Below are 25,258 nucleotides of genomic sequence, written 5' to 3'. Positions count from 1 at the left end.
CAAAACGGGGGGTGGGGGATTTATTCTTTTAAACTATTACTTTTTTTTTTTAAGCTGTGAAAAAGTTGCGAATAAGAAAAAAACTATTACAATTTGGCGTTGGCATAATCGTACCGGCCTGTAGAATTACCGTATATACTCAAGTATTAGCCGAGCTAGACTCCAGTATATACTGGGTAAAGAAAACCCACAATACTCCCCTCCCAGGTGGCGTCTCTGTCCCCGGCACCATGGTCTCCCCAGCGGTGCGGCAAGCTGCTTGAGAATTCTTCCCGCTGTCAGCGCTGTGTAAGTAAGCGCTGTGATTGGCTCGAGCGCCAGCCAATCACAGACGGCACTCAATAAACCAATCACAGCCATTCAGTGATGTCATCCACTGAATGGCTGTGAATGATCAAGCGCCGGCTGTGATTGGCTGGCACTCGATCCAATCACAGCGCTTACTTACACAGCGCTGACAGCAGGGAGAATTCTCAAGCAGCTTGCAGCTCCGCCGGGGAGACCCTCGCCCCGGGGACACAGGCGCCGGCTGGGAGGGGAGCATTGCAGGTTTTTTGTTACCTCACTCCAGTATAAGCTGAGGGGGATGTTTACAGCATAAAAGAATGATGACAACCTGGGCTTATACCGGAGTATATACGGTGCCGTAATATATGATGTATACCGCTCAGAGAACGCAGGGAAAAATACAGAACAGCCCGGATTACAGGTTTTGGTCATCTTGGCACTAGAAAAAATAAAATAAAAAGCGATCAAAATGTTCCAAAAAATGAGACAAATGAAGCCTGGAGTTCATCCCGCAATAAACACGGCCGTCTGGAGCGCCGGCGATGGGAAATAACAGGAACGCGGCTCGTGGAATGTGGAGACACAAAAGCAAACCTCTAAGAAAAAGTGTTTTAGGCCTCCACGCAGCGCTGCACCGCGCCATACCGCTGTGAGGAGGAGACCGCGTGACGCGCGCCTTTATCTTTCAATAGGACTGCCTCGCCGTCAGGCATTTCTGCCAGTCCCATTGAAATGAATGGAGTGCCGACTGCGCCTGACCGGCAGCTCTCCGTTCAGTGACAGTCACAGCGGGACAAGAGTCTGCAGACTGGCGGGAATCTCAGCAGCGAGACCCCCACGATCAGCAAGTTACCCCCCATCCTGAGAAGAGGGAAGAATGTGTAATCTTGGTGCGACCCCTTCAAGGCTGCGTCCAGAGCGGCGCCGGTCGGCGTTCCTGCCGTGAATGAAGACAAAGACTGCGAACAGTTAAAAAGTAACATTTATTTCTGAGTTAAACGTAACATTTCCACCGAGTTATTGTCGGATTCCGAGGAAGACGGAAAGACGAGAGCCGGGAGAAGGCGACAAGGAAACAGCGGAGAGAAGGTCACAGAGTGAAGACGGACGAGAAGGAAGGCCGAGGATACAAAGTGGCAGTAAACTCTTAAGAGGTAATTGTACCCAAAACCCATCAGTGACTTGGCAGCACCTACTGGCGACAGACGGGCACAGGCTGGCATGGGAGTTATAGAACTGCCACCCCGCGGGTTCTGTTTTCCCAAAGATTAGCGGCATCAAATGTACCCCACAGCCCCTCATCTACACCCCTCTGTTACTGCTAAGGCAGGGGAAGGCGCCTGCAGACGCTGGAAACAGTCAGCATTACCAGGGATGTCGCGCTCCCTCCTCTCACCGGTACATTCTGCAGGGTCGCTGATCTAACGGACCGGCTCACACTTCAAAACAAGAGGCCAGACGCTCCCACGCCGCTCGCCGACACGGGCCGCCCGTTCACGAGGCGGATGGGAAACGCTTATCAGACCTAAACTGCTGCAGGAATCTCCAGATACGTGGCAGCAACACCCTCAGCAACGCCCGCTGTACACCCTTCTGCTGCCCCATAACTGGGCAGTCTTCATTCAGGATTTGAGGAAAGCTCAAAAAGAGGTTCTGTAGCAGCTGAACTGCAGCCCTGGGGCTTCAGCAGTAGAAGCAAAGGCTGCAGGGTATTTTAAGGAGTCCGTGTTCTACCGCGGTGGAGGGGTACGGGCGCTCCAGCTTTCCCAGGCTCCTGCAAGGACAATGTTTTGCAGAGTCTGAATCCCAGCAACTGCAAGGACTAGGAAGGCTGGAGGACAACCTGCAGGAGGGGATGCCTCTGCTGGAGGACAACCTGCAGGAGGGGATGCCTCTGCTGGAGGACAACCTGCAGGAGGGGATGCCTCTGCTGGAGGACAACCTGCAGGAGGGGATGCCTCTGCTGGAGGACAACCTGCAGGAGGGGATGCCTCTGCTGGAGGCCGACCCCCAGAACCCACAAGGGAGGTTCGGCCGTGTAATCAGCCTCAGCGCTGGATCTGCACTCACCGTATGGAATGCGCCGTTAAACAGGCCCTCTGATCTCACGGCCCCGGTGTAAGATCACACGATTAACCCCGTCCTCCCCTGACTGTCCCGGCTCCATGAAATAATTGCACCGCTAATTGGATTATAGGTGACTAGAAGACGCTTTGTAGGGTCGCCCTGGATGGAGATTAGCACTGCAGCCTCCATCGGACGCTTGAAGCCCCTCTAATCATCTCCCCGCAAGAGGGATCCCGTTTCCCACAAAGCCAGAGGAAGCGCGGCTAATCCTGCCGGAGAACGCTCAATGGCCGAATTGTTGCGAGAAACAAATAGGTCGGATTGTCTTCTCTTTGGGCATCAGATCCGCTGCCTGCGGGACTCAGAGCTGAAAGAGCAGCTTAAAGGGGCGGCGCACCCCGTCAGCCCTTGGCTCAGCGTCCGCCAGACAAGTCAGCGCTGCTTATCTCCATGCGGTCCAGTGTTATGGTGAATACAAGCCCCCCCGCACATACTGGATGCATCAGATGCTGCCCACGCCGGGAGCACCAGCCGACCCGCCAACGTGCCAACGTGACCTCACAGCCAGATAAAATCTAAAAACCTGAAGAAATGTACAAGACCAACAGCAAGAACAGAGCTCGCCTCCCCGTATAATCAGCTTACACCCCTCACCAACCAACGCCCGTTACACAGCGAGGCAGCGAACGCAGACACGGACCGTAGGAAAGAGACGGGCAAACCTCATCGCACATCCCTACAGACAATTAGGACACACAAATGCACAGTGACGTGTGGGCAGCCCGAGAATCGGGCAGCACGCGGGCGGTAGCATGCATTTACAGTCCAGATAAAACCTACTGAAGAGAGGGCAGACCGCAGGGCTCCTGCGCCTTTAAGAAAACTGGCCAAACATTTATGAACTACAACACCCAGCATGCTCTGTAGAGGTAGGTCATCATGTCCTACAACCTAATGTGCAGGAACTAATCCTATATAGAAAGGTCAGGATGCGTCCCGCTCACCGCACGGCCACAGATTAGGAGAGATCTGATGCCCCCGAAGGATGGGAGTTATACTCCCCCCATTGTACGCCGCGGGCAAGGCTGCCATTACATGAGCATTTACCTCCTGCAAACCGCTGGCCGCTCACGCAGCGACAACTGACAAACCCAGGCGCAGCCAAGAAGCGCCGCCATGTGATGCCAGCCTTGCAGTGCCATTATACGAGTGCTGCCAGCTACCGCCGGTGCTCTACTAGCCGCTGCACACGCAGCCCAGCAGTTGGCACCATCACACACCATTAATGGTCACACGATTGTGCTAAATGATGGACTGCACTTATACACGCAATACATGAGCGTTAGCAGCCACAAGTCACGTAAGAGCGGCCCGAGTCCAGGAGAGCGTGGCATGGCGCCGAGGACACGAGCTTACGCAAGAGCGGTCCGAGTCAAGGAGAGCGTAGCATGGCGCCGAGGACGTGAGCTTACGCAAGAGCGGTCCGAGTCAAGGAGAGCGTGGCATGGCGCCGAGGACATGAGCTTACGCAAGAGCGGTCCGAGTCAAGGAGAGCGTGGCATGGTGCCGAGGACGTGAGCTTACGCAAGAGCGGCCCGAGTCCAGGAGAGCGTGGCATGGCGCCGAGGACGTGAGCTTACGCAAGAGTGGCCCGAGTCAAGGAGAGCGTGGCGTGGCACTGAGGACGTGAGCTTACGCAAGAGTGGCCCGAGTCCAGCACGGCGCAGCGCCGGGGCCGTGAGCTCACGTAAGAGCGGCCCGAGTCTAGAAGAGCGTGGCATGACGCGGCGTGGCACTGAGGACGTGAGCTCACATAAGAGCGGCCCGATTCTAGCACAGCGCGGCGCCGGGGACGTGAACTCCGTGCCGGACTCCTAGTATGAGCACCACTATGGATACAACATGAACGGCCCTGAACCCCAACCACTATGTAGCATCAATCATGTGACTAAAAGGGCCACCCCATGCCTCCCGGGCTGAAGACCACAAATATTACTGTAAGGCCACGTAAATCCAGTTCTCCCTCTAAAAACGGCAAACAAATATAAAGTAAGGCGCTGACGTCCCGCTCAGAGGTGCCTGTAAACTCCAGAAGAGCGGAAGCGGGATCCCGCTGTGAGCGGCAGAGGCAGAAGGCGGTCGGACAGTATCACTATGTTGTGCAGAACGGACAGCGACGTCAGCTGATCAGAGGGTCTGCGCTCTACCCCGCCTGTACGTCGGCCTTTTTGAAGTCGGACATCTTCAGGGCTGGTTGGAAGGTGGAATGAACAGTGCGGTTCATGAGAGGCTGCAGAGGACGGAAGTTGTCCACCATGTTTTTCTCTTCTTCTCCCACACAAGTGAATAGCAGACTGCGAAAAACTGCCAGCTGCAAGAAGAAAGAGGATTACTAACAGAAACGCGGCTCCGGCCCGTCCAGATCATATAAGATCACGTTACATTCTGCATTATACTCCAGAGCTGCACTCACTATTCTGCTGGTGGAGTCACTGTGTACATACATTACTTATCCTGTACTGCTCCTGAGTTACATCCTGTATTATACCCCAGAGCTGCACTCACTATTCTGCTGGTGGAGTCACTGTGTACATACATTACTTATCCTGTACTGATCCTGAGTTACATCCTGTATTATACCCCAGAGCTGCACTCACTATTCTGCTGGTGGAGTCACTGTGTACATACATTACTTATCCTGTACTGCTCCTGAGTTACATCCTGTATTATACTCCAGAGCTGCACTCACTATTCTGCTGGTGGAGTCACTGTGTACATACATTACTTATCCTGTACTGCTCCTGAGTTACATCCTGTATTATACCCCAGAGCTGCACTCACTATTCTGCTGGTGGTGGAGTCACTGTGTACATACATTACTTATCCTGTACTGCTCCTGAGTTACATCCTGTATTATCCTCCAGAGCTGCACTCACTATTCTGCTGGTGGAGTCACTGTGTACATACATTACGTATCCTGTATTATACTCCAGAGCTGCACTCACTATTCTGCTGGTGGAGTCACTGTGTACATACATTACTTATCCTGCACTGACCCTGAGTTACATCCTGTATTATACCCCAGAGCTGCACTCACTATTCTGCTGGTGGAGTCACTGTGTACATACATTACTTACCCTGTACTGATCCTGAGTTACATACAGTATTATACTGCAGAGCTGCACTCACTATTCTGCTGGTGGAGTCACTGTGTACATACATTACTTATCCTGTACTGATCCTGAGTTACATCCGGTATTATCCTCCAGAGCTGCACTCACTATTCTGCTGGTGGAGTCACTGTGTACATACATTACTTATCCTGTACTGATCGAGAGTTACATCCTGTATTATACCTCAGAGCTGCACTCACTATTCTGCTGGTGGAGTCACTGTGTACATACATTACTTATCCTGTACTGATCCTGAGTTACATCCGGTATTATACTCCAGAGCTGCACTCACTATTCTCCTGGTGGAGTCACTGTGTACATACATTACTTATCCTGTACTGATCCCGAGTTACATCCTGTATTATACCCCAGAGCAGCACTCACTATTCTGCTGGTGGAGTCACTGTGTACATACATTACTTATCCTGTACTGACCCTGAGTTACATCCTGTATTATACTCCAGAGCTGCACTCACTATTCTGCTGGTGGAGTCACTGTGTACATACATTACTTATCCTGTACTGATCCTGAGTTACAGTCTGTATTATCCTCCAGAGCTGGACTCACTATTCTGCTGGTGGAGTCACTGTGTACATACATTACTTATCCTGTACTGCTCCTGAGTTACATCCTGTATTATACTCCAGAGCTGCACTCACTATTCTGCTGGTGGAGTCACTGTGTACACACATTACTTATGCTGTACTGTATTATCCTCCAGAGCTGCACTCACTATTCTGCTGGTGGAGTCACTGTGTACACACATTACTTATCCTGTACTGCTCCTGAGTTACATCCTGTATTATCCTCCAGAGCTGCACTCACTATTCTGCTGGTGGAGTCACTGTGTACATACATTACTTATCCTGTACTGATCCTGAGTTACATCCTGTATTATCCTCCAGAGCTGCACTCACTATTCTGCTGGTGGAGTCACTGTGTACATACATTACTTATCCTGTACTGCTCCTGAGTTACATCCTGTATTATACTCCAGAGCTGCACTCACTATTCTGCTGGTGGAGTCACTGTGTACACACATTACTTATGCTGTACTGTATTATCCTCCAGAGCTGCACTCACTATTCTGCTGGTGGAGTCACTGTGTACACACATTACTTATCCTGTACTGCTCCTGAGTTACATCCTGTATTATCCTCCAGAGCTGCACTCACTATTCTGCTGGTGGAGTCACTGTGTACATACATTACTTATCCTGTACTGACCCTGAGTTACATCCTGTATTATACTCCAGAGCTGCACTCACTATTCTGCTGGTGGAGTCACTGTGTACATACATTACTTATCCTGTACTGCTCCTGAGTTACATGCTATATTATACTCCAGAGCTGCACTCACTATTCTGCTGGTGGAGTCACTGTGTACATACATTACTTATCCTGTACTGTATTATCCTCCAGAGCTGCACTCCCTGCTCAGTCTCTGCCCATCACAAGTTCTGGTGATTTGCTGCATTTTTTCCTACATGCTTTAGGGGAGGGGGAGGGGAAGAGGTCAGAGGTCGGTGACAAAAACCTGATGGACAAGAATCACCTGACTGTGGTCAACTTCAATTGGTTTCTTCATTATAATCCAGGTCACAGACTCGGTCAGCGGCGGGGTGGTCAGCGAGCCAGAATAGGTCCAGTAATCACTGCAGGCCGGTAAAAGGCCGGAGGGGTCAAAATAATTAAACTCCGTAAGAGCGTCCTGAAGAACAAGAACACAGCGAGGAGTTATAAGTGTCAGCAGCAGGAAAGGAAGAACGGCTGTGTGAGCGCCCTCTGGTGGCCCAAGAGAGGAATGACAGGTCCAATAACTACAAGCTTCAGCAAGGTCTACAACCAGAGGGGCGCGCTCGCCCCGAGGAGCCGGCACAACCTCCTTGTGGAATTCCAACACGGAAAATCTTATTTATGCATCTAGAAGCGACGCCTGGATTCGCATCCTGGGATGTCTGCAGGCAGCGGTCCCTCCCACAGAGATATCAGCCAATCATCTGGCTGCAGACGGGCCACGGCCGGTCCAAGCGAAAGGCAGAAAACTACTGGCAGCTTGTTCTATTCTTGTACGGGACTAGCATGTCACTGCGTGGCGAACCGCGTGCCGGACAGGAAGTGCGCCGACCGATGCGAGCGGCACCCGAGAATCTTGTGCGCACCCTTTTAGTCGTCCACGTGCAACAAGCCCAATACGGATGCGCACTGAAACGGATCCTCTCCGGCGTCACGGCGATCATGTCTGATCGTGAGCGGCCGGGGCTCCAACAGAGGCACCATCAGATCACCGCGCCGCTCACCTTATAGCGCACGGACGGCAGGATGTCCACCAGCTTCTGGAGCTTCTCGTTGCGCCGGCCCAGCTGCAGAGACAGAAGACATCGGCATCACCGCAGGCCAAAGCTCTGAAGACGTCTCCGCAGACGGATGGAAAGTTACCTTTAAGAACACGCCGATGACCACCAAGCCGTTGTCCTCCATGACGGCCTCCTCGAAGGTGCGGTACTTGGTGCAGTTCCAATGCACCAGGTGGAGCTGGAACAGAAGATGCAGACGCGGTTACACCGGAGTCAGGCGGACGCCGAGGCGTTACCATAGATCAGAGGCGCAGGAAGGTACACTGTCACAATGGCTGCCAGCAGTTGTAGTCGCGGGACACCAGCATGCGTTGGAGGGTGCTGCAGAACCTGCGAGAGGGTCCCCATGAGCCTCAGCTCCTCAGATTACCACTTCTACATATAACTGGCCCCCAATATCATTGTAGCCGGGGCCACAGATGTCAGGGGACCCGAGGACCCCAAGCATGATAGTAACCAGGCCCATCAGTCAGTACACAAAGGGGCGGAGCTTAACATTACAGAAACTTCTAGAGCGGACAGCCGCGCCAGCATGGGGCCACGGAGGTTCTACTTCCATTGTTATGGGGCTGCGTGGTTTTGTCAGAATGCTGGCAGATCGCAGGAAAAGCGTGCGGCTGCTTAACTTAAGTCCCAGCAGCTGCGTTCAGTCGCACCACGGCCGAGCCGGCGCCGCTCCCTGTGTTCCCACCCGTCACCTTCCTCCTCGGCTCAGGGAACTTATTATATAAGAGATAAGCTGGGCGTTATCAAGCCGATACCTTATCGCTATTTACTGACCGCGGTCGGCCCCCTCTTATCAGCAGCAGCACTGTGGGCAGCGCTCCATATCCCCCTCCCCGCACCGGGGGTCTCCGTCCGTATCTCACCTCGGCAGGAAACACTTTGCTGTCCACCGTGTGCTCCGAGCCCCAGTCGTTGTTGACTCCCCAGTGGAAGTGGAACTGCTTGAGCCGGAAGGGGTTCTCCAGGGGGCCGCCGCTCACCACTGCGACCAAAGACAGAAGGTCAGCCGGCACACCGCAACACGACGGCGGGAAACAGTGAGCCGCGCCGCAGCCGTGCTAGGACGACTTCCAGGGAGCCCCCCATCCTCAGGGCTGCAGAGATACGATTAGAAGGAACGCAGAGGCTGCGGGTCGGGACGCATCCGTAATGAGTGGCGAGAACGCAACCGCCGCGCCGACTACACAGACTGATCATACAGCCGCTGCGGGGGGGGGGGGGGGGGGGGGGGCGGGGGGTGTCAGCAAGACGAGTGCATTACATCTGCAACACGGAAGCGCAATCACTGCAGTCACGGGGGGCATTTATACGGAGCCAGGAGGGGGCACTATATACTTACACAGTGGCTCTGGCACACAACAGGTTAACTGCTCAGGGGGATTCGGTTTGTAGAAGGGGCTCCACAGTAAGTACAGAGGCAGTGTTTGGACATAAGACACTTGAAGACGTCTAAGGCCAACGTATGGCGCACATGGAGGGGTCAGCCGCGATCCCCGAGACAACCACTAGGTGACGTAGCAATGAGTGCGATATAAGATCCGGCCCGGATCTCCGCTCATCCCTTTAACAATGCAGAGCCTGTCAGGTCCGATGCGATTCCCCATTCAGGCCCCCCGAGCGCCGCTCATTAGTGATGGCCGAGGGCCAGAAGTAAAGCGGATTATCAGAGCAAACATCACAAGAAAGCAGCAATTAATGTGGATGCCGGATGGAGAGCGTCAGCAAGGAGGCGGCAGAGACGCTGGACGGCTCAACCACTGAAAGGGACAACTATCTGCCTGCTGCTCTCTGTTATCAGGCATTACAGTCTGATTACAGTGACAGGAAGTGCGGAGCCCCCCATAATCACGCCTTTATATCCCGTCTCCAGCGCTGAGACCCCTCGATGTGTGACGGATATCAGCCGCTCCAGTGCAGATATATGCAGAACAGGACGTCAGGTCCGAACAAGCCGCGACAGAACGGGGGGCCAAGTGCCCGATCCAGCGCTGCGCCCGCCGTGGTCTGATCATCCTGTAGTGTAACCGCAGCCAACGATCCGAAGGAGCAGCGATGCGTCTGCTGTTTGATCCGGCGGTACGGGAGCGAGTCTGACCTCGCTCGGTCAAGCAATAAACCGCTTGCTGTAAACGGCCCGGAGTCGGCGGACCTCCTACTACGGCGCCCGAGACGCCCAACTATAATAGGGCCTGCAGACATTATAGGCGGCACGCCTGGCGGATGGGGGCCGCCCATGAATCACACCAGGGGCATACATACTCATGATGCCAGGGGGCTGAGGAGCCCGACCCGCCACGGTGCTGCCAGAGAAAGACTCCTCTAAGGCAGATCCGTAGTTAAAGGGGATGTCTGGACTTTACTGCTGATCGGCGACGCCCGCTGACCAACTGCTATCCAGTAAGCTGGCAGCTCTGCCCTCCTTGCAGCGGCCCGGGTGGGTATTGCAGGCGCAGATCCCAATACCAACTAGTGCCGCTGCAGCCTGGCGCTTCGGCTTCTGGTTGTGTTCACACCGACAACAGACCCAGTAACATTGGCGCCGGACCCGCCGACCGACTCCAAGGACAGATCACCGATAGCGAACACGGAAACCAGATGTGACGGTCAGTAGAAGAGTGCAAGCTCTTGGGCCCAGACAGGGGCCGCCTCTCACCTGATTTGTTGGTGCAGTCATCGTACTCCACCAGGAAGGAGTAGCCGTTGTTCCAGATGTGCAGACAAGTATTCGGGTCGTACTGCGTGGAGATTGGCGCAAGGTTTGGATGAAAGACGCTATCCCGTACTCGGATGTTGATGGGGGACTGGCGGGATCCTCCAGGGACATCGAGGGGTCCTTTCCATAGCGGGTGCACTGCAGAGAGATGACTACAGGTGAGATACAACACAGCCCATCCCGCCGCTAGCGTCCCGCTAAAGGACAGTTATTCTTCACCTTCGCTCGGCCATTTTATGCAGCATAAGAACCACGCTACAGGGATCACCGACAGTGGGGGCGGCAGAGAGCCAACAGACGGGACACGAGAGAGCGCCAACGTGGGGGTGGGCGTGCACGAGGCTCTACCCCTCCCCGTTTATACTGCTGCTGCAGCAGAGGTGACTGTGGGTCCCCTGGGTGCTGGCACCAGGGTGTGTCAATGTACCCCAAGACATCCGGCAGCGTCACTGAGGCTCCGCCCTCACCCTGCAGCATCACTGAGGCTCCGCCCTCACCCTGCAGCGTCACCGGATTGCTGCAGCAGCACCCCCCCCCGGCGGTGTACCAGCTGCACCTACAGCGCCGACACCGATTCACCGCGGTTTATCAGTGCCGGCTGATCCCTCTAGCAGAGGTTGTAGCGGTGTACAAAGCCTTATCTAATGTCAGTGAATGGAGGATCAGCACAAAAGCGCCGGGCCAATGGGGGCAGGATCCCTCCGTGGAGGCTGGGCGCCATGGCGACCCCACAGCGATCGCGGCATCCTACAGGGACACGTAATGCGGACGGCGCCTCGTGTGTCCCTGCAGGGCACCAGTAATAATCGCCGTGCGCAATATCGCCATGGAGACGGCGCCACCATAAATTGGGGCGAGCCGCAGGCAGAAGCGAACACGAGGCAAGAACTAGCGGTCTGACAGCTTACACTGCTTGCTGTCAGTGAATGGTTTATGGAGCCTGAAAGCCAATGAGATCTGGTTGTGTCCTGACAGCTGCGGGTTTGTTACAATGTATCGAGTGCAGATACAATGTAACAGATCTGGTTGTAGCGTTAACCCTTCATATACTCCCACTAATCCACCATCACACCGGCCAATCAGCAGCAGCCCGACGGGGGCGCCGTATGACCGGTCAGCGACAAACCCATCATTTACCGGCGCAGCGATCAGGATGGAGATGAGCCCCGTGTGCGGCCATAACTAACGCGGACGGAGCGCCGCTCTCTGATTGGCTGATCAGCGGGTCGCACGCCACTCGTCCGCAGAGTGTCGGCATCTAGAAGGTTGGAAACAGGAACCTGCAGGCAAAAAACACCCCGATAACCCCCGACACCCCAATAACCCCCGACACCCCAATAACCCCCGACACCCCAATAACCCCCGACACCCCTTCACTGCTGGAAGCCCGGCCACAAACCAGGGTGTCGCTGTAATGGGGCGCAGAACCTCTGCCGGAGGCACTAGTATAGACCTCCCCCCGTGTGTGTATATATATATATAGACCCGCGTACCCCCGTGCGTCCCCTCGTGTGTGTGTATATATATATATAGACCCGCGTACCCCCCATATATATATATATATATATATATATATATATATATATATATATATATATATATATATATATATATATATATATATACACATACACACACACACACATACACCTCCACCACCCGTATATATATAGCCCTCCCCTCCCCCCATATAAATGTATAGACCTCCCCCGTGCCACCCCCTCATATATATATACATACACACACCCCTCCCCCTATATATATATATATATATAGACCTCCCCTCCCCCACCCGTATATATGTATAGACCTCCCCTCCCCCCTATATATACATATACACATACACACACCCCTCCCCCTATATATATATAGACCTTCCCTCCCCATATATTTATATACCTCCCCTCCCCGTATATATATATATATATATAGACCTCCCCTCCCCCACCCGTATATATGTATAGACCTCCCCCCCCCATATATATATATGTATAGACCTCCCCCCTATATATATATATATATAGACCTCCCCTCCCCCCTATATATATAGATCCCCACGCCGCCCCCCATATATATATAGACCTCCCCTCCCCCCATATATATATATACATACACACACCCCTCCCCCCCCCCATATATATATATATAGACCCCCGTGCCGCCCCCCTCCGCTCCGCAGCCGCCCGGTCACTCACGCTCCACGTTCCGCAGCTTGTAGGAACAGGCGGAGATGCTGCAGCCCCGGGAGCCCCGCAGCAGCAGCGGCACGAGGAGCCTCCGACACCCGACAGTCACCATGTCAGCCGCCCGCGGGTCACCGGAGCCACAAGCATCAACACCCGAGGCCCCGCCCACCTCCTGCTGACAGCCCCGCCAGCCAATCGCCGTCACGTCTACTTCCGGGTTGTAGCAGCCAATCAGCGCCGGCGCTTGGCCCCGTCAGCGGCTCCTGCTACATACCTGCGTTGTGTCCGTCCTCTGCTTGCTGGCAGTGAATGGGAGCCGTGGCTGACATCCCGAGAACAGTCCGCTCGGTGTCCCCCTAATGTGGGACCGGACTGCGAAATCCGCAGCGTGTTTGTACCGTCTGTGTGAGACCCCAGCGAGCGGAGAGGAGATACCGGAAACTAACGGCTGGAAGACAAGGGGTTAATGGATCACACGAGTCCTCAGCCAAAGACTAAACTGGTGCGATCTATGTAAATAGCCCCTCGGGGGAGGAGAGCAGCGCCGCAGTGTGGACCCGCTGGTGGGGCCACGATACGCCTGCCAGACCGCTGGGGGTCAGGAGCGGCAGAGAACGGGGAAACGGCAGCGACTGGCGGAAGATTCTGGAGTCTGAACAGGAGGAAGGCTGCCTGTCCACGGGCGGGTGGGAATAGCGGTCCCTACGGCGGTAATCCGGCGGCGGGGAACGCGGTGGACGCTTTCCATAGTGTTGCTATAGAGAGCGCAGCCCCCTGTCCACGAGCGGAGAAGCAGTGCGATTCTCCACCCGCGGCCGGCAAATCGCAGCATGCTGAGAATTGCCGCGATTCTCCGCGGTCAGCCTATCAGATAGGCTCACCACGGAGATCTGTCAGCTGGCTCCTGCTCCCGCGATATCGCAACGCCCGTGGACAGGCTGCCTAAATGACCGGCCCGCATCCGGGCAAGAAACAGGAGGAAGCACATCCAGAAGGGGAGGAACTGGGCTGAGCAGCAGATGGGGAAAGACTTGGGTATACTAATAGATCGCAGACTGAACATGAGTCAACAATGTGATGCAGCAGCCAAAAAGGCAAACACAATTCTGGGATGTATTAAGAGAAGCATAGAGTCTAGATCACGTGAGGTCATTATCCCCTCTACTCTCCCTTAGTCAGACCTCATCTGGAATACTGGGTCCAGTTCTGGGCGCCCCACTTTATACAAGACCTCTACAAACTGGAGCAAGTTCAGAGAAGAGTTACCAAGATGGTGAGCGGTCTGCAAATCATGTCCTATGAGGAACGGGTAAAGGATCTGGGAATGTTTAGCAGAAGAGAAGGCTGAGAGGAGACTTAATAGCTGCCTACAAATATCTGAAGGGCCGTCACAGTGCAGAGGGATCAGCCCTATTCTCATCTGTACAAGGAAAGACTAGAAGCAATGGGATGAAACTGAAAGGGAGGAGACACAGATTAGATATTAGACAGTGAGGGGGATCAATGAGTGGAACAGGTTACCACGGGAAGTGGGGAGTTCTCCTTCAATGGAAGTGTTCAAACAGAGGCTGGACAGACATCTGTGTGGGATGATTTAGTGACCCTGCACTGATCAGGGGGTTGGACCCGATGACTCCGGAGGACCCGATGACCCCTGGAGGTCCTGATGACCCCAAAGGACCCTTCCAACTCTACCAGTCTAGGATTCTATGACCGCACCTCCTCCAGCTCCCACTCCCAGGATAACCCTAAATCCATCTATTGGTGACCATAACTATCGAATCCACAGACTCCTCTGTCTTCTCACTGCCTAAACCACATCAGATCCTGCAGCACTGGTGCTGTTGTTGCTCTCCTCCAGGACTTCACCAGAGCTGCACCCATCCTCTGGAACGCTCTACCCCAAGGCATCCCGACAATTCCCGATGCACAGAACTTCAGACGTGCCTTAAAAACGCACCTCTTCAGGGAGGCATACCAAATCCCCTGACCTAGTCCCCTGCCCCTCCCTATGGCTCCCCACACCTTCCACCCTGCCTATCACATATGACCTGTACCCCTGCATCTCCTTACCGCCCCACCCCGTTTGCTTCCTAATAACTGATTTCTACAATAAATCCCCAACTGCCTGTGTCCCCCCCCCCCCCCCCCCCCCTTGTACCTCCTGTACCACTCCCACCCCAATTGTTTCTGATTGTGCCTCACATGTAACGGTTGTACTGCCTGTGTTCCCCCATGCCTCCCCCCCCCCTTGTACCTCCTGTATCACCCCTTCCCCGTTGGCTTCATACTGATTGTGCCTCACATGTAACGGTTGTACTGCCTGTGTTCCCCCATGCCTCCCCCCCCCCCCCCCTTGTACCTCCTGTATCACCCCCTCCCCGTTGGCTTCATACTGATTGTGCCTCACATGTAACGGTTGTACTGCCTGTGTTCCCCCATGCCTCCCCCCCCCCCTTGTACCTCCTGTATCACCCCTTCCCCGTTGGCTTCATACTGATTGTGCCTCACATGTAACGGTTGTACTGCCTGTGTTCCCCCATGCCTCCCCCCCCCCTTGTACCTCCTGTATCACCCCCTCCCCGTTGGCTTCATACTGATTGTGCCTCACATGTAACGGTTGTACTGCCTGTGTTCCCCCATGCCTCCCCCCCCCCCCTTGTACCTCCTGTATCACCCCCTCCCCGTTGGCTTCATACTGATTGTGCCTCACATGTAACGGTTGTACTGCCTGTGTTCCCCCATGCCTCCCCCCCCCCCCCTTGTACCTCCTGTATCACCCCCTCCCCGTTGGCTTCATACTGATTGTGCCTCACATGTAACGGTTGTACTGCCTGTGTTCCCCCATGCCTCCCCCCCCCTTGTACCTCCTGTATCACCCCCTCCCCGTTGGCTTCATACTGATTGTGCCTCACATGTAACGGTTGTACTGCCTGTGTTCCCCCATGCCTCCCCCCCCCCCCTTGTACCTCCTGTATTACCCCCTCCCCATTGGCTTCATACTGATTGTGCCTCACATGTAACGGTTGTACTGCCTGTGTTCCCCCATGCCTCCCCCCCCCCCCTTGTACGTCCTGTATCACCCCCTCCCCGTTGGCTTCATACTGATTGTGCCTCACATGTAACGGTTGTACTGCCTGTGTTCCCCCATGCCTCCCCCCCCCCCTTGTACCTCCTGTATCACCCCCTCCCCGTTGGCTTCATACTGATTGTGCCTCACATGTAACGGTTGTACTGCCTGTGTTCCCCCATGCCTCCCCCCCCCCTTGTACCTCCTGTATCACCCCCTCCCCGTTGGCTTCATACTGATTGTGCCTCACATGTAACGGTTGTACTGCCTGTGTTCCTCCGTGTCCTGTAAGCGCTGCGGAATAAGTTGGCGCTATACAAAGATTATATTATTATTAGTTGCTGCTTCTACACTCCCGCTACCTGACCCTCCAGCTCTTGGGCCCCACAATCTCAGTGCGTCTCCCCACCTATTTTTTTTAGGACCCTCCACACAGCTGAGGGACGGCGCCGTCCGCTGACTAACGCTCCTTCATTCGCACCTGCGCCCGCATCACAAACTTCAAATGGATAAAAGTTGTTAATGTTTTCTGACATGAATGAGCTGTCCACAAGTGCCGCCCTGCAAGAACAGCAGATATGATGATCAGCCTATTATGGACCAAACCTACAGATACTGCAGGACCTCCTGGATGAACATCACAGCCGCCTTCAGCACAATGCACAGTGCGCCCGGGACCAACGCCAAGAGCAAGCAGGACTTGTGAGCCGACATCCAACAACGACTGACGAACACCAAAACACTCACCCAGCGTACCCGCAGGCAGATGGAATCGCTACAGTACCTGCGAGGTATTGGGTCATATTGGGGCCAACATACTTAAGCTCACGACCCACGACAAGGTCCTCATTGTTTCGTGGGTCCCTACACTTACAAGACAACTTACCCTAGGAGTCCTGCCTGCAAGCAGGTGAATGCCCTAATAGGCCCCATGCTGGAACCTCGGGGCCCGGCCCACCCCAGATTGTAAACAGCATACAAGCAGAACAGGACATTGTTCACACCAACAGACAAGGGAATCCCACACAGAACCTCATGCAGCAAGACGCGGCTGACTCCAACCAGCGAGCAAGACGCGGCTGACTCCAACCAGCGAGCAAGACGCGGCTGACTCCGACCAGCGAGCAAGACGCGGCTGACTCCGACCAGCGAGCAAGACGCGGCTGACTCCGACCAGCGAGCAAGACGCGGCTGACTCCGACCAGCGAGCAAGACGCGGCTGACTCCGACCAGCGAGCAAGACGCGGCTGACTCCGACCAGCGAGCAAGACGCGGCTGACTCCGACCAGCGAGCAAGACGCGGCTGACGCCGACCAGCGAGCAAGACGCGGCTGACGCCGACCAGCGAGCAAGACGCGGCTGACGCCGACCAGCGAGCAAGACGCGGCTGACGCCGACCAGCGAGCAGGACGCGGCTGACGCCGACCAGCGAGCAGGACGCGGCTGACGCCGACCAGCGAGCAGGACGCGGCTGACTCCAGCCAGCGAGCAAGACGCGGCTGACTCCAGCCAGCGAGCAAGACGCGGCTGACTCCAGCCAGCGAGCAAGACGCGGCTGACTCCAGCCAGCGAGCAAGACGCGGCTGACTCCAACCAGCGAGCAAGACGCGGCTGACTCCAACCAGCGAGCAAGACGCGGCTGACGCCAACCAGCGAGCAAGACGCGGCTGACGCCAACCAGCGAGCAAGACGCAGGTGACGCCAACCAGCGAGCAAGACGCGGCTGACGCCAACCAGCGAGCAAGACGCGGCTGACGCCGACCAGCGAGCAAGACGCGGCTGACGCCGACCAGCGAGCAAGACGCGGCTGACGCCGACCAGCGAGCAAGACGCGGCTGACGCCGACCAGCGAGCAAGACGCGGCTGACGCCGACCAGCGAGCAAGACGCGGCTGACGCCGACCAGCGAGCAGGACGCGGCTGACGCCGACCAGCGAGCAGGACGCGGCTGACGCCGACCAGCGAGCAGGACGCGGCTGACTCCAGCCAGCGAGCAAGACGCGGCTGACTCCAGCCAGCGAGCAAGACGCGGCTGACTCCAGCCAGCGAGCAAGACGCGGCTGACTCCAACCAGCGAGCAAGACGCGGCTGACTCCAACCAGCGAGCAAGACGCGGCTGACGTCAACCAGCGAGCAAGACGCGGCTGACGCCAACCAGCGAGCAAGACGCAGGTGACGCCAACCAGCGAGCAAGACGCGGCTGACGCCAACCAGCGAGCAAGACGCGGCTGACGCCAACCAGCGAGCAAGACGCGGCTGACGCCAACCAGCGAGCAAGACGCGGCTGACGCCAACCAGCGAGCAAGACGCGGCTGACGCCAACCAGCGAGCAAGACTCGGCTGACGCCAACCAGCGAGCAAGACTCGGCTGACGCCAACCAGCGAGCAAGACGCGGCTGACGTCAACCACCGAGCAAGACGCGGCTGACGCTAACCACCGAGTAAGAATTGGCTGACTCCAACCACTTTTCTGCCCTAATCAGTCAGTGTATTTGTGCCAGACAGGTAAATCACTGCTATGGGAAGTCTTTGTGCACCCACAGCATAGGCGAGCCAAAGAAACCCAAAAACAGTAATAAACATGAAGAAATGACAGTGCCCAAACATGGCAGACTTTCACCCTGCCAAAGACCTCGGCCTCTGCACACACCCTCAGCAATCGTGGGCATAGAGCGGACTCCGATGCTAGTGCAGCTGTGAACGTCTCATTAATGCAGTAACGCTCCTTTTGTTCGGCCCAAACCAGTGTCTCAGATAACGGTGGTAACACAAGAGAAAATACATGATGCCCAGTGCTGATCCCCAGACCCCAAGCAGGAGGAGGAGGTGGCCTTACAAGGCCAAGAAACCATGACCGAGGTAGGACCCACAATAGTCTGTGTGGGAAGTACGTGAGCGGGCCCTGGGTCAGGCTCGGTCCCAGCCTCCACCTTGTGTGACCCAAGGTGCCCTGAGTTACATAGCAATGGGAAATTCATGTGTCCCCGCACAATATATTCTGTGTAGGTGTCAGATAGCTCAACACCACAAGGGAAAGTCTTTGAGTTCCTTGGGCTTGCCTATGCTGTGGGTGCACAAAGATGGTATTACACAGGAAGAAATCAGAGTGCCCAAACATGGCAGAGTTTCACCCTGCCAAGGACCTCGGCCCATATTTCTGCCCTAGTCAGTCAGTGTATTTGTGCCAGATAGGTAAAACACCGCGATGGTGCGCCCATAGTATAGACAGACCCCAGTGACATTTCTGTAGTAACAGTATAAGCGGACCCCAGTAATATTTCTGTAGCAGAAGTATAGGCGGACCCCAGTAACATTTCTGTAGTAAAAGCATAGGCGGACCCCTGTAACATTTCTGTAGTAAAAGTATAGGCAGACCCCTGTAACATTTCTGTAGTAAAAGTATAGGCAGACCCCAGTAACATTCCTGTAGTAAAAGTATAGGCAGACCCCTGTAACATTTCTGTAGCAAGACTATAGGCAGACCCCTGAAACATTGGTGTACCATGAGTGTAGGCGAAGGCCGGAAAAATTAGTTAGTATAGGCGAGCGCCAGAAAAATTAGTTAGATAACAGTATAGGCGAGGGCCAGAAAAATTAGTGTACCAAGAGTACAAGGGCACCCCTGAAAAATTGCTCAACCGCGAGGGCAGGTGAAACCCAGAAACATTTTTTAAAGATACAGCTCGCTGTTACTTAATTTGTAACAGAGCCTGAAGGCAGCCCTGTGAAAAAAATTGGTGTCTGTTAAAGTATCAATACTTTAGAAACTTTGAAAAATTGTAAAAAAAAATTATAAGCCAAGCCTTTTGGGCCGCAGAAAAATTGGCATTTCAGCGTGATGACATGATGTTTTAGGAGGAGGAGGACTAATAATATCCGAGAGTGATTGACAAAGCTAATTCCCCCTTTTTTCCGGTGATAGAGAATGCTTTTTTCTCCGGTTGCAGTGAAAAGAATCTTTAGGTTCCGCTGCTCTCCATCGGTGGAGAAGAGAAGTCTGGGAAAATCCAGGCTTTGTTCATCTTTATGAGTGTAAGCATGTCGGCACTGGCAGTTGATAGGCAGGTACACTTATCTGTGATGATTCCCCCAGCTGCACTAAACACCCTCTCTGAGAAAGACGCTAGCGGCAGGGCAAGCCAGCACCTCCAGGGCGTACAGCGCAAGTTCGTGCCACGTGTCCAGCTTTGATACCCAATAGTTGTATGGAGCAGAGGCATCACGGAGGACGGTGGTACGATCGGCTACGTACTCCCTCACCATCTTTTTACAGTGCTCCTTCCGACTCAGCCTTAATTGGGGAGTGGTGACACAGTCTTGCTGGGGAGCCATAAAGCTGGCAAAGGCCTTGGAGAGTGTTCCCCTGCCTGCGCTGGACATGCTGCCTGATCCCCGCACCTCCCCTGATAGTTGGCCCTCGGAACTGTGTCTTCTGCCACTAGCGCTGTCAGATGGAAAGTTTAGCATCACTTTCTCCACCAGGTCCCTGTGGTATTGCATCACTCTCAAACCCCTTTCCATGTGTGCCAGGGTACCAGTATGCAACACATCGCTGTCCTCACTAGTATGATGACTTTCAGGATCCTCCTCCTCCACAGCCCATACACGCTGAACAGATGAGAGGCAAGCAGCATGGGTACCCTCTGCAGTGTGCCCAGCTGTATCTTACCCCTCCTCCTCCTGCTCCTCCCCCTCCTTCTCCAAAACGCGCTTAGATATATACATGAGGGTGGTCTGGCTATCAAGCTACATACTCTCATCCCCGTCTCCTGTTCCAACCGCAAAGCGCTGGCCTTTATGCTTTGCAGCGAACTTCTCAGTAGGGATAGCAGCGGGATGGTAATGCTAATGATTGCAGCATCGCCGCTCACCATCTGGGTAGACTCCTCAAAAGTTTCCGAGGACCTGTCAGATATCTGCCACCCAGGCCCACTCCTCGGTAAAGAATTGGGGAGGCTGACTACCACTATGCCACCCATGTTGCAGCTGGTATTCCACTATTGCTCTATGCTGCTCATACAGCCTGGCCAACATGTGGAGCATAGAATTGCACCGTGTGGGCACGTCGCACAGCAGTCGGTGCTCTGGCAGCTGAAACCAATGTTGCAGGGTCCTCAGGGTGGCAGCGTCCGTGGTGGACTTGCAGAAATGTTCGCAGACGCGGTGCACCTTGCCAAGCAGATCAGACAAGTGTGGGTAGTCTTTCAGAAACCGTTGAACCACCAGATTGAAGACGTGGGCCAGGCATGGCACGTGTGTGAGGCTGCTGAGCTGCAGAGCCACCACCAGGTTACGGCCGTTGTCACACACGACCATGCCTGGTTGGAGGCTAAGCGGCGAAAGCCAGAGGTCGGTCTGCTCTGTCAGACCCTGCAACAGCTCGGAGGCCGTGTGCCTCTTGTTGCCTAAGCTGATTAGTTTCAGCACGGCTTGCTGATGCTTGCCCACCGCTGTGCTGCCGCGCCGTGCACTACCGACTGCTGGCGATGTGCTCACACTTCTTAATTGAGAGGTAGGAGGAGGGGGAGGGGGGTTTAGAGGAGGTGGCATAGACCACCGCAGATACCAGAACCGAGGCAGGACCCGCTATTCTGGGTGTGGGTAGAACGTGAGCGGTCCCAGGCTCTGACTCAGTCCCAGTCTCCACCAAATTCACTCAATGTGCCATCAGGGAGATATAGTGGCCCTGCCCGCCTGTGCGGAAATGGACCTTCCCAGTAACCGCGTTGGTGAGGGCACGATTAATGTTGCGGGAGACGTGCTGGTGTAGGGCTGGGACGGCACACCGGGAAAAATAGTGGCGACCAGGGACCAAATAGTGTGGGACCGCCGCCGCCATCATGTTTTTGAAAGCCTCCGTTTCCACAAGCCTGTATGGCAGCATCTCCAAGCTGATCAATTTGGCTATGTGCATGTTTAACGCTTGAGCGTGCGGGTGCGTGGTGGCGTATTTGTGCTTTCGCTCCAACGCTTGTGCTAGAGACAGCTGGACGCTGCGCTGAGAGACACTGCTGGATGGGGTCGAGGACAGCGGAGGTGAGGGTGTGGGTGCAGGCCGGGAGGCGCTCGTGCCTGTGTCCTCAGAGGGGGGGCTGGATCTGAGTGGCAGCTTGGGGTACAGGGGGAGAGGCAGTGGTGCGACCCGGAGGCAGTGAATGGCCTTCGCCCCATCTTATCGGGTGCTTGGCCATCATATGCCTGCTCATGCTGGTGGTTGTGAGGCTGGTAGTGGTGGCTCCCCGGCTGATCTTGGCGTGACACAGGTTGCACACCACTGTTTGTCGATCATCCGCGATCTCACTGAAAAACATCCACACCTTTGAACACCTAGCCCTCTGCACTGAGGCTTGCCGCGAGGGGGTGCTTTGGGAAACAGTTGGGGGGATTCTTCGCTCTGGTCCTGCCTCTACCCCTGCCCACCCCACTGCCTCTTCCTACCTGTCCTGCGGCTGCACTTGCCTCCCCCTCTGAAGACCTGTCCTCAGTAGGCTTAGCAAACCAGGTGGGGTCAGTCACCTCATCGTCCAGCTGCTCTTCCTCCGAATCCTCTGTGCGCTCCTCCCTCGGACTTACTGCAATTACTACTACCTGAGTGATAGACAATTGTGTCTCATCGTCATCATTCTCCTTACACACAAATACACGTATACATGTTGATACACGTCACCGCGCCGGTCAAATGACTGACGTGATGATGCTGTTTAATCTAACACATGCCCTAAATATGGCCACCACCACCGGGAGACGTGTTTGGTGGTGGGCGTCGGGACGCTGGTCAGGTGACCGGCGTAATGACGTAGGTTCACCACAGCACGCCACAGCACGCCCCCATATCTCATCAGCAGTGGTGTAATGTCAGGGCACCGACCATGTGACCGGCGCCGTGACGTCGGCACATTATGACACGCCTCCATCATGGCTGCCCCCACTAGCGGCATGTATTGTAAGTAATCCATCTCCTATATATATGTGATGATTTTATGTTGAATTATGGCTTGAGAAAGGTGCCTGTGTGCACTGAAACGCGTTGCCTGTTAGTTTGGAATTAAAGGTGTTATTGCTTCACTTGTAATACGTGTGGTAAACATCTATTTGGAGGCTGAAGGAGTCATCACTTCAAGGAGGGGGTTCATGGTTATCATACCCCCCTCCTCCCCAGTAAGTGTAACTCCTATATATTCTCTGACAGATTACTATTTGTGGTTACACACTATTTATTGAGCACAGAAAATTTTGTTTGCTGATAGCTCTTTTGCATCTTACACACAAAAAGCTCTTTAGACAGTTGGCGGAAGTCCCCAGCCTCATTACCTCCGGGAACTTTCCAAAGGTTGGGCGTCGGTCACGACAGACTCCTGCGGTGAGAGAGGAACCGTTTTTTTCCCACTCATGGCAGGGACCCGAGAACAGTTCCTGGGAGTCTGCCTGCTTATCAGAATGTGTCATTTTCATGGAGTGAGGAGGCTGGGGGGGAAGGAGGAGCAGCCAGAGGATTCAGAGTTGCAGTCCCTAGGCCGGGAGTAGTGGACTGCGTAGAAGACTGGGTGGCTGATACATTGCTGGACGCGTTTTCTGCCATCCACGACAGGACCTGCTCACACTGCTCTGTTTGTAATAAAGGTCTACCACGCGAACCCGCAAATTGTGATATGAATCTGGAGACCCCAGAAACTTGCCTCTCTCCTAATCCCGCAGCAGCCGGCTGTGATTCACCTGGACCAGGAACTCGGCCTGTGCCCACACCCTCACTTGGACCTCCGCGTCCTCGACCCTTACCCCTACTCCTCATCATGGCGGATTAAGAATAGAGCAGGGCCCAAATAAATTACCCCACTGTACAGCACTGACAACTGGGGCTAATTCACTGCACACAGAGACTGTAGATAGTGGAGGCTCTATGCCGTGACTTGAAATAAGTAACCCGCTGTCTTGCGCTGATACCTAGGGGTAATTTACCGCTCGCAAGAAGACTCTAAAGCCAGTGGATAGTGCTGGTAACTGCGGCGATCTCAACCCCACCAAGGAAAGGGTATTGTGAGATGCTCTGCACAGCGGCTGAGCTGAAATACTTTGCAGTGGCCCAGGAAATATTACAGTACTGTTTAGCGGTGAGACCTCTGTCTAATGCACTGCAGACAGAGAACGGTATAAATGAAGTCATTCGCAGCAGGCTAGGAAATGTTAGAGAGCAGATTCACGGTGAGAGCTGGTTGTAAGGCACTGCAGGCTGAGAACGCTATTACTGAAAGGCTGGGAACAGGCCTAGATGCGTAATACAAAAATTGGTGCACTACTGCTCCCAGCCAGCCACAACAGTAATGCACACTGTGAGATGTAGCTCTAAGAAGGACCGTTGGGGTTCTTGAAGACAGGATCCTACACTAACACTTTCCCTAACCTCTGCCAGCGTGCGTCTGAGGCGAGCCGCGGGCGGGACCAGTTTAAGTACTCGGCGGTCACCTGATCGGCCCAGCCACTCACTGCTGTGGGGGGGGGGGGGGATAGGGCTGGCATGTCACAGGAGGAAGTGGTAATGCCATCCCCGCATGTGTATTGGCTAGAAAATGGCGCTAAACATGCGGGGAAGGAAATGCAATTGACTCGAGTACCGCGTGGTGTTCGTCTCCAGTAACGAGCATCTCGAGTACCCTAATGCTCAGACCAGTAATCATTACTATACAGGGGCCACCTAATACAGTGCCTATATACCAGTGTGCTCGCTCATCTCTAATCATTACTATACAGGGGCCACCTAATACAGTGCCTATATACCAGTGTGCTCGCTCATCTCTAATCATTACTATACAGGGGCCACCTAATACAGTGCCTATATACCAGTGTGCTCGCTCATCTCTAATCATTACTATACAGGGGCCACCTAATACAGTGCCTATATACCAGTGTGCTCGCTCATCTCTAATTGTAATCTTTGGGGGACGATCACAACCCAAAGGTTTTCTGTTGCCTTAGGGCGATTGTCCACGGGCGATGATGCGCTGGTTATAAATCGCCCATGGATCACGCTCTGCAAAGCTTTCCATAGGGTTGCCATGGAAAGTGCAGCGCCAGCGACCATGAGCGCAGAATTATAGTGATTATCCGTTTGCGGGATTTAGATGGCGGCATGCTGTGATTGTCGCGGTAAGCCTATCTGTTAGGCTCACTTCAGAGACCTGTGAGCTCTCCCCCCTGATCCCCGCGACACAATATTGCTAGTGATATCCCGCCTCGGCCGCGGACAAGGGGGCCTCAGGGAAGCCTACAAAAATAGGATTATCATGTCCTATTATGGCTAATGGAAGAGCGGGTCTAGAGGTGGCACAAAGCTACAGCCCCGCCCTGCCAGTCATTATTCCCACGACAGTCGCGCTCACACCGTGCCGCTGGAGATGACAGAAT

The 25,258-nt window shown here is 54.4% G+C and overlaps 1 protein-coding gene across 3 annotated transcripts in view; it reads right to left on the bottom strand.

The window, feature by feature from the left end:
- Nucleotides 1-1,252: 1,252 nt before the first annotated feature.
- CA5A (carbonic anhydrase 5A) overlaps nt 1,253-25,258 on the bottom strand; it is a 33,897-nt gene continuing 9,891 nt past the window's right edge. Inside the window, exons 2-8 of one of the 3 annotated variants that reach the window (XR_010787088.1) lie at nt 10,545-10,742; nt 8,755-8,873; nt 7,968-8,063; nt 7,829-7,891; nt 7,084-7,239; nt 2,264-4,726; nt 1,253-2,131 (exon numbers count right to left, since the gene is read on the bottom strand). Coding sequence is in view for 2 of the 3 variants with exons in the window: in XM_066582493.1 (XP_066438590.1) it covers nt 4,559-4,726; nt 7,084-7,239; nt 7,829-7,891; nt 7,968-8,063; nt 8,755-8,873; nt 10,545-10,742; nt 12,800-12,902 (903 nt within the window). In the remaining variant the exon portion in view is untranslated. Of the gene's footprint in view, nt 4,727-7,083; nt 7,240-7,828; nt 7,892-7,967; nt 8,064-8,754; nt 8,874-10,544; nt 10,743-12,799; nt 12,972-25,258 lie in introns of those variants that run through there. The other 2 variants (XM_066582493.1, XM_066582492.1) reach the window with 2 other exon arrangements.

Source organism: Eleutherodactylus coqui, chromosome 11, assembly GCF_035609145.1.
Source record: "Eleutherodactylus coqui strain aEleCoq1 chromosome 11, aEleCoq1.hap1, whole genome shotgun sequence".
Classification (NCBI taxonomy): domain Eukaryota; kingdom Metazoa; phylum Chordata; class Amphibia; order Anura; family Eleutherodactylidae; genus Eleutherodactylus; species Eleutherodactylus coqui.
The sequence above is the reverse complement of the archived record's forward strand: the minus strand, read 5'-3'. Positions and strand labels throughout refer to the sequence as shown.